The sequence below is a fragment of the Eubalaena glacialis genome, chromosome 2 (assembly GCF_028564815.1).
Source record: "Eubalaena glacialis isolate mEubGla1 chromosome 2, mEubGla1.1.hap2.+ XY, whole genome shotgun sequence".
Lineage (NCBI taxonomy): Eukaryota > Metazoa > Chordata > Mammalia > Artiodactyla > Balaenidae > Eubalaena > Eubalaena glacialis.
This window is the reverse complement of record NC_083717.1, coordinates 145679249-145693025: the sequence shown is the minus strand read 5'-3', so window position 1 is coordinate 145693025 and position 13777 is coordinate 145679249. Positions and strand designations below refer to the sequence as shown.

The following is a 13777-nucleotide window of genomic DNA, read 5'->3' as shown; positions in this document are numbered from 1 at the left end:
TACTGGCTTTTCTCTACTTCTTTCCCTAACATTCAAAAGGTCATTACTTATTTGCATCCTAATCTTTTGTTTCTCATACAAAGTAAAGCAGTTTGCCTATTATAGTCCATAAGGACGTCTTCAATTAGATGGGAAAAATTGAAAATTGTTTTTCTGGTAATGTCTTTCCATACATTTAATAAAAGAAACTGTGGAAATAAAAGTTTCCAAATTCTTAAATTCAGTAATTCTTCATCTAGATTACATGGATCTCTTGGGAGATCTTGGAAAATCCATGCGCCCCCAGAATTCTTTATGTGTATTCATTTTTTCTGGGGAGACAGTCCATATCTTATTTCAGATTCTAAGAGGCCTGTCCCCAAAACAAGTTCTAAACCACTTTTTTATGTTTATTAGCCTGTCTGTATGTACATAGTATTATTTAGGAGCCAGGCCATTCTGGGGATAATGCCAGGAATGAAAGGCAAATCACACTGTAGAAGTAAAGGAGTTTATATCCTTCTGCTAGCTGTATTCCTTTGTATTGACGTGGGTTTCTTCCTATTCCTTGTTAGCCTAAGTTCCTAAACAACTGGAACTGGAGGACTTTATGGCAGGAATGACTGAATATTCATTCAGGAATGAATGACTGTTAGCTAAAACAGCTGCATTCATAGTCAGATTCCAGAACAGTCATTACCATTGGAGTACCTTTGCCAGTCTCAGGTACTTGCTCACTCCACGACATGTGTGCCACAAGCTACCAAATGTAATGTAGTGATTTGATTTCTCTGAAGAGAACTGCTGTGTCGTTGCTGTCATTGGTAATGATTAAGGTTATTCTCTTTGGTTCTTGCCCAGTCGCTCCTCCAGTGGAATCTCGGCAGTACCTCTCTTTGCCTTTAGTTCATAATCAAAATATGATTCCCTTAATTAATTAATTTTTTGCCCACTTGGCTTGCGGGATCTTCATTTCCCGACCAGGGATCAAACCCGGGCCCATGGCAGTGAAAGCGCCAAGTCCTAACCACTGGACCGCCAGGGAATTCCCAGATTCCTTTAATTTTTATCTTCTTCCTTTCCCCATTTCATCAATACAGGTAGCAGGAAAACTCATCTGTTTACAAAGATCGCTCCCTCTTCTTTGACCGTGTTCCTGAGAAATTCAGTGACTTTTTAAGGGTTTAAACTGTCTCTTGCATTACTCACCCTACCTCATGCCACCCAACAATTTGGATATAACAAAACATTTACATACTGTATAAATTAGGCAATGAGAAAAGGTCATTTTGACTCCTAAGTGGTACCTAGAACACAAGGTTATAAACCTTATAGATGACACACCTACCCATTTCTAGTTTTTAGTGTATGTTTTAGAGATTATATATTAGTCTTCTGTTAACTTATTGCATTTTACTTAAGAGATGAAGCTGGTATATTCTCCAAGGAATATACTGTGCTTTGGGTTTAGTTTTTTGGCTTATATAGAGCTAAGAGGCCAAAGAAAAAAAATCATGTGTTTCAGTCTTTCTAACTGCTTGTAAGTTCATTTTATTTAGTAACACCAAAGAACTAATATTAGTGAAATATTTTTGTACGTGTCTCTTTTTATTTGAAGGTCATCAACATTCCATAATTTTGTCAAAATAGCACTAACCAAAAACCCCAAAAAAAGACCAACCGCTGAAAGACTTCTGACTGTAAGTCATTGAATTTATAGGAGTATTTTCTGTAGTCATGCAGTAATTAGACGTATCACTAGAACAATAGTATTTAGATTTTTAATATAAAAATGTTAGTGATCTCTTAGAGCAGGGGTCAGCAAACATTCTGTAATGAGCCAAATAGTATATATTTTAGGCTTTGTGGGCCATACAGTCTCTGCTGCATCTCCTCAGTTTTGCTGTGGTAGCACAAAAGCAGCCATAGACAGTATACATGAAGGGTATGGCTTTAACACACAATAAAAATTTATTTACAGAAGGAGGCAGTACACCAGATTTTGCCCATGGATGGTAGTTTGCCAACCCCTGCCTTGGAGAAAACTCTTAAAAATGTTGCTTTCATCTAAAATTAATTGCTTTAGCTGCATAGCACAGGGAGATCAGCTCGGTGCTTTGTGTCCATGTAGAGGGGTGGGATAGGGAGGGTGGGAGGGAGACGCAAGAGGGAGGAGATATGGGAATATATGTATATGTATAGCAGATTCACTTTGTTGTACAGCAGAATCTTAACACACCATTGTAAAACAATTATACTCTAATAAAGATGTTTAAAAAGTAAATAAAATTAATTGCTTTTCTTGGCTTCTTATGTAAATTTATAGAATGCTCTTATGTGTGCATGTCTTTATAAAATACTTTTATATTAGAAAAAGATTATAACAATCTAAGAAAACTGTATTTAACTGTTATAAAATTTAATTATGTATCTTTCTATATTAACATAATTTTATTGAATTAAATATATGCAAACATAGATGCTTTTTTCTTATTGTGATATGGACTGTACCTCAGTATTCATCTGCATATTATTATAATGACATGCGTAATAAATGTCACTGTTATAGCCAAGGTTGTAATTTGACAACCTAACATGGATTGGTTAACTTTAAATAGAGAAATTATTCATGTTATAAATTTACCTCACAGTGGTTCTTTAGCTTTATATTATATAATTATGAATTCTCTGATTAATATTTTTACTAATACATTCTCTAATTTATTTGCATTAGTAGGCTTCCATATGCTTGTCTCTGATAGTTACTGAATGGAAAAGAACAAATAGCAATTTCTATGAGCCATAGATATAAAAGCATACTCATGAAGTTTTGTTTTGTTTTGTTTTTACTTAGCATACATTTGTAGGACAGCCAGGTCTCTCTAGGGCCCTAGCAGTTGAACTGTTGGACAAAGTGAATAATCCAGACAACCATGCACATTACACCGAAGGAGATGATGATGACTTTGAGGTAAGGAATGCTTGCAGTCTAATATTTGAAAATAAATGTTTAATGTGGCCTTAGACTTTGTTTTTTAATTCACTCTTTTAAGTTAGTTAAAATAGATTTAGTAACAAAGATTAATTAGCAATGTAAACTACACTTGTCCTCATAATTACCAGTTGATACTTTTCTTAATCCTAGTTTTGGGAAGCAACTAGGATTACTGTTCTTCTTAGCACTATAACATTTTGTTTTCTTAGTTGGTTTGCTTAAAGTTATTAAGAGGTATCTACAATTAGAATCACATCTGTGCCTTTTTCCTCCCGAAATCCACAAGTGTTTTCTCCCTAGACCTCAGCTTCTGTAGTGAGAGCTTGATCTTTTCCAAGACAATACAGGTTTTAGGAGCATTGCTTTGCACTAAGAGAACAAAAGTTTAGCCAGAGCACATGTACATATTATTTTTCACAAAAGAGACTCCCTAGAAATCCATGCGGTCATTTTTTTTAGTTTCTCTGTTACACAGATCATAAACAGAATACAAATCGTTTTTTTAAATTAAGCTGAGGTTCCCATAGAAAAAGCTATATTTTCTAATACTTATTCAAAACTATTATTTCTTATGTAATTACATATAGAGCTATTCATAACTATGCTTGTCTTCTCTGAAAATATGTAGAATTATTTTGAATATATTTAACAACACAACTTGTAAATCAGGAATGAGGGACTTCCTGCCCATTGTCGGGTACCTGTTTATGCCTCTCTATATATAGCACAAATGTATTTTTTCACTGGTATCTCTTTCTCTCTTTTATGATTCCTTTTTATTTCTGTCTCTTCATTTCTCTTTATGCCTTTATTTCCCTTTATACCTCTGTCTTCAGTTCTGGTAAGACTATAGGACTAAACTTTATGTGTTATCATTTATTGAAGGAAATTTTCTACTTCAGGTACTTAAGTTTTAAATTATATCGTGTAAGTATCATGATAACTACTAAACACTCATTGGGTAGTCTTCGTGTACCAAGTATTAGGCTAAATAATTTCCATGTTAACTCATCTAATACTCAAAACGGTCCTTGGCAATATGTACTATTACTATCCCCATTTTACAAATAAGAAATGAAGGAGAAAGAATAGAAGTAATTTCATTTGCCTGAGATCATATGCCTAGCAAGTAGTGGAACCAGGATTTGGATCCAGGCAAACTGACTTTAGAACCTACTCTTAGTTAATATACCATCATTTCTATATATGTACTTAATAGAAATAGTCATTAAACAGTCTTTGCAAACTAATCATTGTCTAGTATATAACATAGTCTTGTCATGTCGTAAGGTACCCAGTGAATATTTTATTGACTGTTAAGTGAACTTTCATTGAAAATATTAAATAAACCAGCCATACATAGATTTTTTTTACTTAAACCATCATTTGCAGACTTGTAATAATTAATAATAAGATTTTAATCTCTTAAAAACTCAAAATTGTTCAAATTGTTTTAGTTTAAATGAAGCATTAGATATTACTTGATTCCTCAATTAGTGGTTCACTGGTTATGTAAATAACCAAACTCCTCTTTCATTCCCCACACAATTTTGCCAGGCTTCCTAAATCCACTCTTACCTTTGGAATTCTCTATTTTCTGTTTAATGATATCGCCATAGTTTTTAGTCCTTGCAATGCAAAACCTTATTCCAGGCAGTTGGAGACACAGTAGTGCATGAGATTGACATGATCCCAATCTTCAAAGAACTTACAGAATGGTCTCAAAGGAAATTTAGAAATACCAACAAATAATTTACAAGTGTGATAACTGTTATAAAATGGGAAATACAGGGTGCTATGCAGGCATATTTTAGGGACAGGAAAGGACTCACTGTAGAAGCAATATGTAAGATGAAAGCCTGAAGGATAAATAGTAATTAAAAGAAAAGACCAGTCAGAAGTGTTCTGAGCAAAAGGAATAATAGCATGTTTGAAAGCCCTAGTGATAAGAGAGAGTGTGGTATACTTGAGGAACTAAAGAAAAGTTAGTCTGTTAGAGCAGAAAACAAGGAAGGAATTTGGTGGGAGACGAGGTCACAAAGCTAGACATTTCAAATAAAAAAAATTGGGGGCTTTAATGGCAGTAGAAACCATTAAAGGGTAAGGGAGTGATGTAATCAGATGTGCATTTTTTTTTCTTTAAAGATCTCTGACTTCAGAGTGGTGTTTTCATTCCTAAAGTCCTCTTAAGAGACTGTTGAAGTTATCCAGGATAGAGATACTGATGTTTTATAATAGGATGGTAGGGAAAGGATGGGAAAAGGTGAACTAATTAAAGAATTATATGAGAGAGTTGGTGATTGGATGTAGAAATGGGGGAGGGGCATGATAAAAGGGTTACTCCCAGATTTTGACTTGAACAGCTGGGTGGATATAAAAGTGCCACTTGTTGAGATAGAAATACTAAAGATCAGATTTGGGAAGAAAGGTAAGTTCAGTTTTGTATATGGTAATTTTAATGTTGCACCAGATTTCCAAATGGAGAAGTCTCATTAGGAGTTAGATATGTGGTTATAACTTGGGGAGAAAAGTTTGGACTAGAGATATAGATTTGAGAGTTATTAGATATAATGGTTGTAGTTGATACCTGAAAGAGTAAACGTGATCATCCAAGGGAAGCATGTCGAATGAGAAGAAGGCCTAAGACAGCTTTTGGGGGAAATTTCTCCCCCAAATTAAAAAATCTGGTACCCTAAGGGGAATGGCAAAGGATTAATAAAGAACATTAAAAGACAGTAGGAAAGTTTCAACAAGAATACTGCCTAGAAGTTACATTAAAGAAATCTTTGGATTTAGGTGTTGGTGTTTGATTACTTTAAAGGGATAATTTAGGGACTTCCCTGGTGGTCCAGTGGTTAAGAATCCACCTTCCAATGCAGGGGACGTGGGTTCAATCCCTGGTCGGGGAACTAAGATCCCACATGCCGCAAGGCATCTAAGCCCGCGTGCCACAACTGCTGAGCCTGTGCACTTTAGAGCCCGTGTGCCACAACTAGAGAACCTGTGTGCTCTGGAGCCTGGGCGCCACAACTAGATAGAAGCCCGAGTGCTGCAACGAAAGAATGCGCATGCCGCAATGAAGATCCAGCGTGCCGCAACTAAGACCCAATGCAGCCAAATAAATAAATATTTTTTTAAAACGATAATATAAAAATACTAGAGGTGACGCTAGGTTGGAGTGGTTTGAAAAATAAATTTATTTATGAAATTTAGTTGTGAAAGATAAATTTATTTATGAAATTTAGTTGTGAAAGAGGGGGATAAGATAGAGCAGTAGTTGGAGGAAAATGAGTTGACAGTGGATTTGTCTGTCTTCTGTCTCTATTTTTTGGCTATTGATTGATTGATTTTTTTTTTATATGGGGCAAAAAAGTTTAAACAGGATGCTTATGAAAAGGATCCAATAGTTAGAGATAGAAGAGTCAAGAAGCAAGGTGAATAGGCAAAGTCCTTGAAAAGGAAGGAGAAGGTGAGATCTAGATTATAATGAGGGACTTGATCTTAAAGAAACACTTCTTGAAAGGCTTTCTTGGGAAATGTGGCGTAGATGGTGCCTTGAAGACCTTGAGCTCACCTCCTCCAATGGCCACACCAAATTTCAACTATCTATGAGAATGACCTGAAGACTAGCATAAAAGACTTTCCACAACTGAAGATATAAATAAGGAACCACAATGAGATGGGTAGGAGAGGTGGAGACATGGTATAGTCAAGACCCACCTCCCTGGTTAGGCGACCCACAAACAGGAGGATAATTACAATCGCAGATGTTCTCTCCAAGGAGCAAAGCATCTGAGCCCTGTATTGGGCTCCCCAGCTGAGGGGTCCTGCACTGGGAAGATGGGCCCCCAAAACATCTGGCTTTGAAGGCCATCCTGGGCTTGCATACAAGAGAGCCAAGAGGGCTGTAGGAAACAGAGACTCTGCTCTTATGGGGCGAATGCAAAATCTCACATAGTCCAAATCCTAGCACAGAGCCAGTAATTTGAAAGGAACCCACCTGCTGATCTTGCAGAACCTCTTGGAGCGGCAGGAGACAACTGGTAGTCCCCCTAAAGGTGTAGATGCTGGCGACAGCTGTATTTGGGAGTTTTTTCTACCACTAGGACATCAATGCTGACAGGCACCATTTTGGAGTCCTCCCGCTACCCTATTAGTGCTGGGGGCTTATCTGCCCACCAGTGTGCTGGCACCAACCCCAAGCTTCCCTGGTCCCCATAGCTAGCTGCCTTTGAACCTGGCCCTGCCCACCAGTAGACCAGCACGAGCCCTGGGACCCTGCACCAGTAAGGTCCTAGCAACCAACTGGGCCAGAGGCCATGCCTACCCGCCAGCACACCCACAGGGGTCAGCCTGGCCACAACAGAAGGACCCACACAGCCCACATAGGGGGCATGCCTAGAGCATATAGCTCGGCTGCCCAGAGGGGTGTGCTGCTGGGTCCCATAGGATGTCTCTTACATAACGCCACTCCTCCCAAATTCAGGAAACATAGCTGATCTACCTAATACTTACAAATAAACACAGAGAACTAGGCAAACAGAGGCAGAGGACTATGTTCCAAAGAAAGGAACAAGACAAAACCTCACAAGAAAAATTAAACAAAGAGAAGATACACAGTCTACTGATAAAGAGTTTCAGGTAATAATCGTAAAGATGCTCAATGAACACAGGAGAAGGATGGAAGAACACAGTAAATTTTAATAAAGAGTTAGAAAATATAAAGGAGAATCAAACAGAGCTGAAGAATACAATAACTGAAATTAAAAACACACTAGAAAGAAATAATAATAGGTTTGGTTATATAGAGGAACGGATCAGTTAACTGGAAGACTGAGTAGTGGAAATCACCTAAGCTGAAGAGGAAAAAGAGAAAAGAATTTTTTTTAATGAAGGTGGTTTAAGAGACCCCTGAGACAATATCAAGTGTACTAACATTCACATTCTAGGGATCCCAGAAGAAGAAAAGAGGGAAAGGAGCAGAGAACTTATTTGAAGAAATAATAGCTGAAAACTTTCCTAACCTGGAAAAAGAGAAACCAAGGTTCATACCAAGACGTATTATAATAAAAATGTCAAAAATTGAAGATAGAGAATCTTAAAAGCATCAAGAGAAAAGCAACTAGACATGTACAAGGGAACTTCCATAAGATTCTCAGCTGACTTTTCAGCAGAAACTCTGCAGGTCAGAAGGGAGTGACACATTAAATTCAAAGTGATAAAGGAAAAAACCTACAACAAAGAATACTCTGCTTGGCAAGGCTATCATTCAGTTTTGAAGGAGAGATAAAGAGTTTTACAGACAAGCAAAAACTAAGAGAGTTCAACACCACTAAACCCGCTTTCAAAAAATGTTAAAGGGACTTCTCTAAGTGAAAAAGAAAAGACCACTATTAGAAATATCAAAATTACGAATGGGAAAATCTCACTGGCAAAGGCAAACATATAGTAAAGGTAGTAGACCAACTCATTCATAAAGCTAGTATGAAAGTTAAAAACTAAAAGTAGTAAAATCATCTATATCCACAGTAAATAGTTAAGGTATTCACAAAACAAAAAAGATGTAAAACATGATGTCAAAAGCATTAAACATGAGGCAGAGGTAGGGGGTAAAAATTCAGGGTTGTTAGAATGTGTTTGAACTTAAGAGATTATCAGGTTAAAATAATTTTATGTGTGTGTGTGTTGTTGTTGTTATCTGTGAACCTCATGGTAACCCCAAACCAAAAACCTATAATAAATACACCCTAAAGAAAGAGAAAGGAATCCAAACATAACACTAGTAATTAAATCACAAGGTAAGAGAGCAAAAGAAAGGAACAAAAAAGAACTACAAAAACAACCAGAAAACAATTAACAAGATGGCAACACATACATACCTATCAATAATTACTTTAAGTGTAAATGGACTAAATGCTCCATTCAAAAGATATTGACGGCTTCCCTGGTGGTGCAGTGGTTAAGAATCCGCCTGCCAACGCAGGGGACATGGGTTCAAGCCCTGGTTAAGGAAGATCCCACATGCCACGGAGCAACTAAGCCTGTGCACCACAGCTACTGAGCCTGCGCTCTAGAGCCTGCAAACCACAACTGCTGAGCCCACGTGCCACAACTACTGAAGCCCACACACCTAGAGCCCGTGCTGTGCAACAAGAGAAGCCACTGCAATGAGAAGCCCGTGCACTGCAACAAAGAGTAGCCCCCACTCGCCGCAACTCGAGAAAGCCCGCATGCAGCCAAAAATAAAACTAAATAAAATAAATAAAATTTTTTTAAAGAAATCAAAAAAAAAAAGACATAGAATGGATGAATGGACCCAAAAATAAGACCCCTATATATACTGCCTACAGGAGACTCACTTCAGATCTAAAGACACACACAGACGGAGTAAAGGGATAGGAAAAGGTATTCCACACAAATGGAAATCTGTAGAAAGCCAGGGTAGCAATGCTTATATTAGACTTCAAAACAAAGACTGTAGCAAGAGGCAAAGAAGGACATTACACAGTGATCAAGAGATCAGTCCAAGAAGATGTAACAATTGTAAATATATATGCACCCAATAGGAGCACCTCAATATATAAAGCAAATGTTAATAAATGTAAAGGGAGAAATTGATAGTAACACAATAATAGTAGGGGAATTTAATACACCACTTACATTAATGGACAGCAGATCCAGAAAGAAAGAAACACTGGCTTTAAATGACACATTAGATCAGATGAACTTACTAGATAAAATAGAACATTCTATCCAAAAGCAGCAAAGTATATATGCTTTCAACTGCTACCTTCTCCGGGGTAGATCACATGGTAAGCCACAAAACAAGGCTCAATAAATTTAAGATTGAAATCATACCAAGCATTTTTTCTGACCACAACAGTATGAAACCAGAAATCAACTACAAGAAACAAACTACAAAAAACACAAACATGTGGAGGCTAAATAATATGCTATTAACCAACCAATGGGTCACTGAAGAAACCAAAGAGGAAATCAAAAAATAACTGGAGACAAATGAAAATAGAAACACAACCATCCAAAATCTATGGCATTCAGCAAAAGCAGTTCTAAAGGGGAAGTTTTTAGAGATAGATGTCTATCTCAGGAAACAAGAAAAATCTCAAACATCTGACCATACACCTAAAGGAACTAGAAAAAGAACAAACAAAACCAGAAGTTAGTAGAGGGAAAGAAGTAATAAAGATCAGAGCAGATATAACTGAAATAGAAACTTAAAAAAAAATGGGAAAGAACAATGAAACTAAGAGCTGGTTCTTCGAAAAGATAAACAAATTGATAAACCTTTAGCCAGACTCATCAAGAAGAAAAGAGAGGATCCAAATAAAATCATAAATGAAAAGTTACTACTGACACAACAGATAATCGAGAGAATCATAAGAAAACACTACAAACAATTATACACCAATAAAATGGACAAGTTAGAAGAAATGGATAAATTTCTAGAGACGTACAAACTCCCAAGACTGAATCAGGAAGAAATAGAAAAGAAGAAGAGATGGATTACCATTAAGGAAATAGGATCAGTAATACAATAAACTTCCAACAAACAAAAGTCCAGTACCAGACAGTTTCACAGGTGAATTCTGCCAAACTTTTAGAGAAGAGTTAATAACTATCCTTCTCAAACTATTCCAAAAAATTGCAGAGGAAGGAATGCTTGTGAACTCTTTCTACAAGGCCAGCATCACCCTGATACTAGAATCAGACAAGGACACCACAAAAAAAAAAAAGGAAGAAGAGAAAGTTACAGGCCAATATCACTGATGAACATAGATGTAAAAATCCTCAACAAAATATGAGCAAACCAAATTCAACAATACGTTAAAAGAATAATACACTATGATCAAGTGGGATTTATCCCAGGGATACAAGAATGGTTCAGTATCCACAAATCAATCCATGTGAGACACCACATTAACAAACTGAAGAACAAAAATCATGATCATCTCAGTAGATGCAGAAAAAAGTTTTGACAAAGTTCAACATCCATTTATGTTAAAAACTCTCATCAAAGTGTGTATAAAGGGAGCATACCCAACATAATAAAGATCCTATATGACAAAACTACAGCCAACATCATGCTCAACAGTGGAAAGCTAAAAGTATCTCCTCTAAGATCAAAAACAAGACAAGGATGCTCACTCTTGCCACTTTTATTCAGTATAGTATTGGAAGTCCTAGCCACAGCAGACAAGAAACATAAGTAAAAGGAGTCCGAATTAGAAAAGAAGAAGTAGAACTGTCACTGTTTGCATATAACGTGATAGTATATATAGAAAATCCTAAAGATGCAGTAAAAAAGAAAAAAACAACTATTAGAACTAATAAATGAATTCAGTAAAGTTGCAGGATACAAAATTAATATACAGAAATCTGTTGCATTTCTATACACTAAAAATGAGCTATCAGAGAAATTAAGAAAACAATCCCATTTACAATTGCATCAGAAAGAATAGGGACTTTCCTGGCAGTCCAGTGGTTAAGACTCTGCGCTCCCAATGGAGGGGGCATGGGTTTGACCCCTGGTTGGGGAACTAAGATCCCACATGGCACATGGCACAGCCAAAAAACAACAACAACAACAAAAAAAACAAATGGAAAAATAGACTGTGCTCATGGATTGGAAGAATTAATATTGTTAAAATGACCATATTGCCCAAGGCAGTCTGCAGATTCAGTGCAATCCCTATCAAAATACCAATGGCATTCTTCACAGAACTGGAACAAACAATTCTACAATTTGTATGGAAGCACAAAAGACCCCAAATAGCCAAAGCAACTTGAGGAAGAAAAATGGAGCTGGAGGAAGCAGACTCCCTGATTTCAAACTATACCACAAAGCTACAGTAATCAAAATTGTGTGGTACTGGCACTACCACAGACACATAGATCAATGAAACAAAATAGAGAGCCCAGAAATAAACCCACATTTATATGGGCAATTAATCTATGACAAAGGAGGCAAGACTATACAGTGGTATATTCCCAATAAATGGTATTGGGAAAACTGGACAGCTACATGCATAAGTATGAAGCCGGACTACCTTCTCATATCATATACAAAAAAGAACTCAAAATGGATTAAACACTTAAATGTAAGACCTGAAACCATAAAACTCCTAGAAAAAGAACATATGTAGTATGGCCTTTGACATCAGTCTTAGCAATATTTTTTTGTATATGTCTCCTCAGGCAAGGGAAACAAAAGCAAAAATAAACAAATGGGACTACATCAAACTAAAAAGTTTTTGCACAGCAAAGAAAACTCAACAAAACGAAAAGGTAGTCTACTGAATGGGAGAAGATATTTGCAAATGATATATCCTGATAAGGGGTTAATATCCAAAATATACCAAGAACTCATACAACTGAATATCAAAAAAAAAAAACCCAAATAAAAAATGGGCAGAGGACCTGAACAGACATTTTTTCCAAAGAAGACACACAGATGGCCAGTAGACACATGAAAAATGCTCAACATCACTAATCATAAGGGAAATGCAAATCAAGACCGCAATGAGCTATCACCTCACACTTGTCAGAATGGCTAGCATTAAGAAGACAGCAAATAACAAGTGTTGACAAGGATGTGGAAAAAAAGGGAATCCTCGTGTTATTGCTGGTGGGATTGTAAATTGGTGCATCCACTATGGAAAACAGTATGGAGGTTCCTCAAAAAATTAAAAACAGAACTGCCATATTATCTAGCAATTTCATTTCTAGGTATTTGCCTGGAGAAAACAAAAACACTAATTTGAAAAGATACATGTACCAACATTACTCACAATAGCCAACATATGGAAGCAACCTAATGGATAAAGAGGATATGGTGTGTATATATTCAGTGGAATATCACTTAGCCATTAAAAGTGAAATCTTCTCATTTTTGAAAACATGGATGGATCTAGAAGCTATTATGCTAATGAAATAAGTCAGACAAAGACAGATACCACCTGATCTCATTTATATGTGGAATCTAAAAAGCAAAACAAAATAAAATGAAAATAGACTCAGATACAGAGAAGAAACAGGTGTGTGCCAGAAGGGAGGCTTGTGGGTGTGGGCAAAATAGGTGAAGGGTATTGAGAGGTACAGACCTCCAGTAATATAATAATTAAGTCACAGGGTTACTATGCACAGCATAAGGAATATGGTCAATAATATTAATTTTGTATGGGGACAGATGGTTACTACACTTATAGTGGTGATCACCTCTTAATGTATACAAATGTCAAATAATTCTATAGTACATCGGAAGCTAACATAATATTGTGCGTTAAATATATTTCAGATTAACAAAAAAAAAGAAATACTTCTTTCCTTGCATTAAAGAGGAAGATAGTTTGAGAGTATAGCTAGAAGTTATCTTCTATTTGACTTCGGTTTTCTTTGTGAGCTAGGTGGCAATGTCGTCTCCTGAAAGTGTGGAGGAGGTGGGTTTGAAAAGTGTGGTGAAGCTATGAAATAGTAATTGAGGAGAATGGATGGGTTAAATGACTAAAGAAGTGTTTGTGGGCAAAGTTGAAGGCTCAGATGAGATTAATTTTCAATGTGTAATTTTCCTCCAGCAGTGATTGGTACTTCAGATATTAACCAAAAGTAGTTAGTTTAAGTCATCCAGGGTTGTCATTTTGGTATGCCAGTGTACAGAAGGACGGCAGGGGTTGGGGAGGGGAGGCAAATCAAATTTAGAATATATGCAAGAGATTGCTTGAAATTATGGACCACCAGCTCTAAACTGGATAGGAAGAAAAGTGAAGATAGGAGAAATGCATATGG

General features: G+C 36.6%; 1 protein-coding gene across 1 annotated transcript in view; it reads left to right on the top strand.

The window, feature by feature from the left end:
• Positions 1–13777, top strand: part of MAP4K5 (mitogen-activated protein kinase kinase kinase kinase 5) — a 155393-nt gene that overhangs the window by 84463 nt on the left and 57153 nt on the right. Inside the window, exons 12-13 of the mRNA XM_061182518.1 lie at positions 1598–1679; positions 2834–2950. Coding sequence (XP_061038501.1) covers positions 1598–1679; positions 2834–2950 — 199 coding nt within the window. The remainder of the gene's footprint in view (positions 1–1597; positions 1680–2833; positions 2951–13777) is intronic.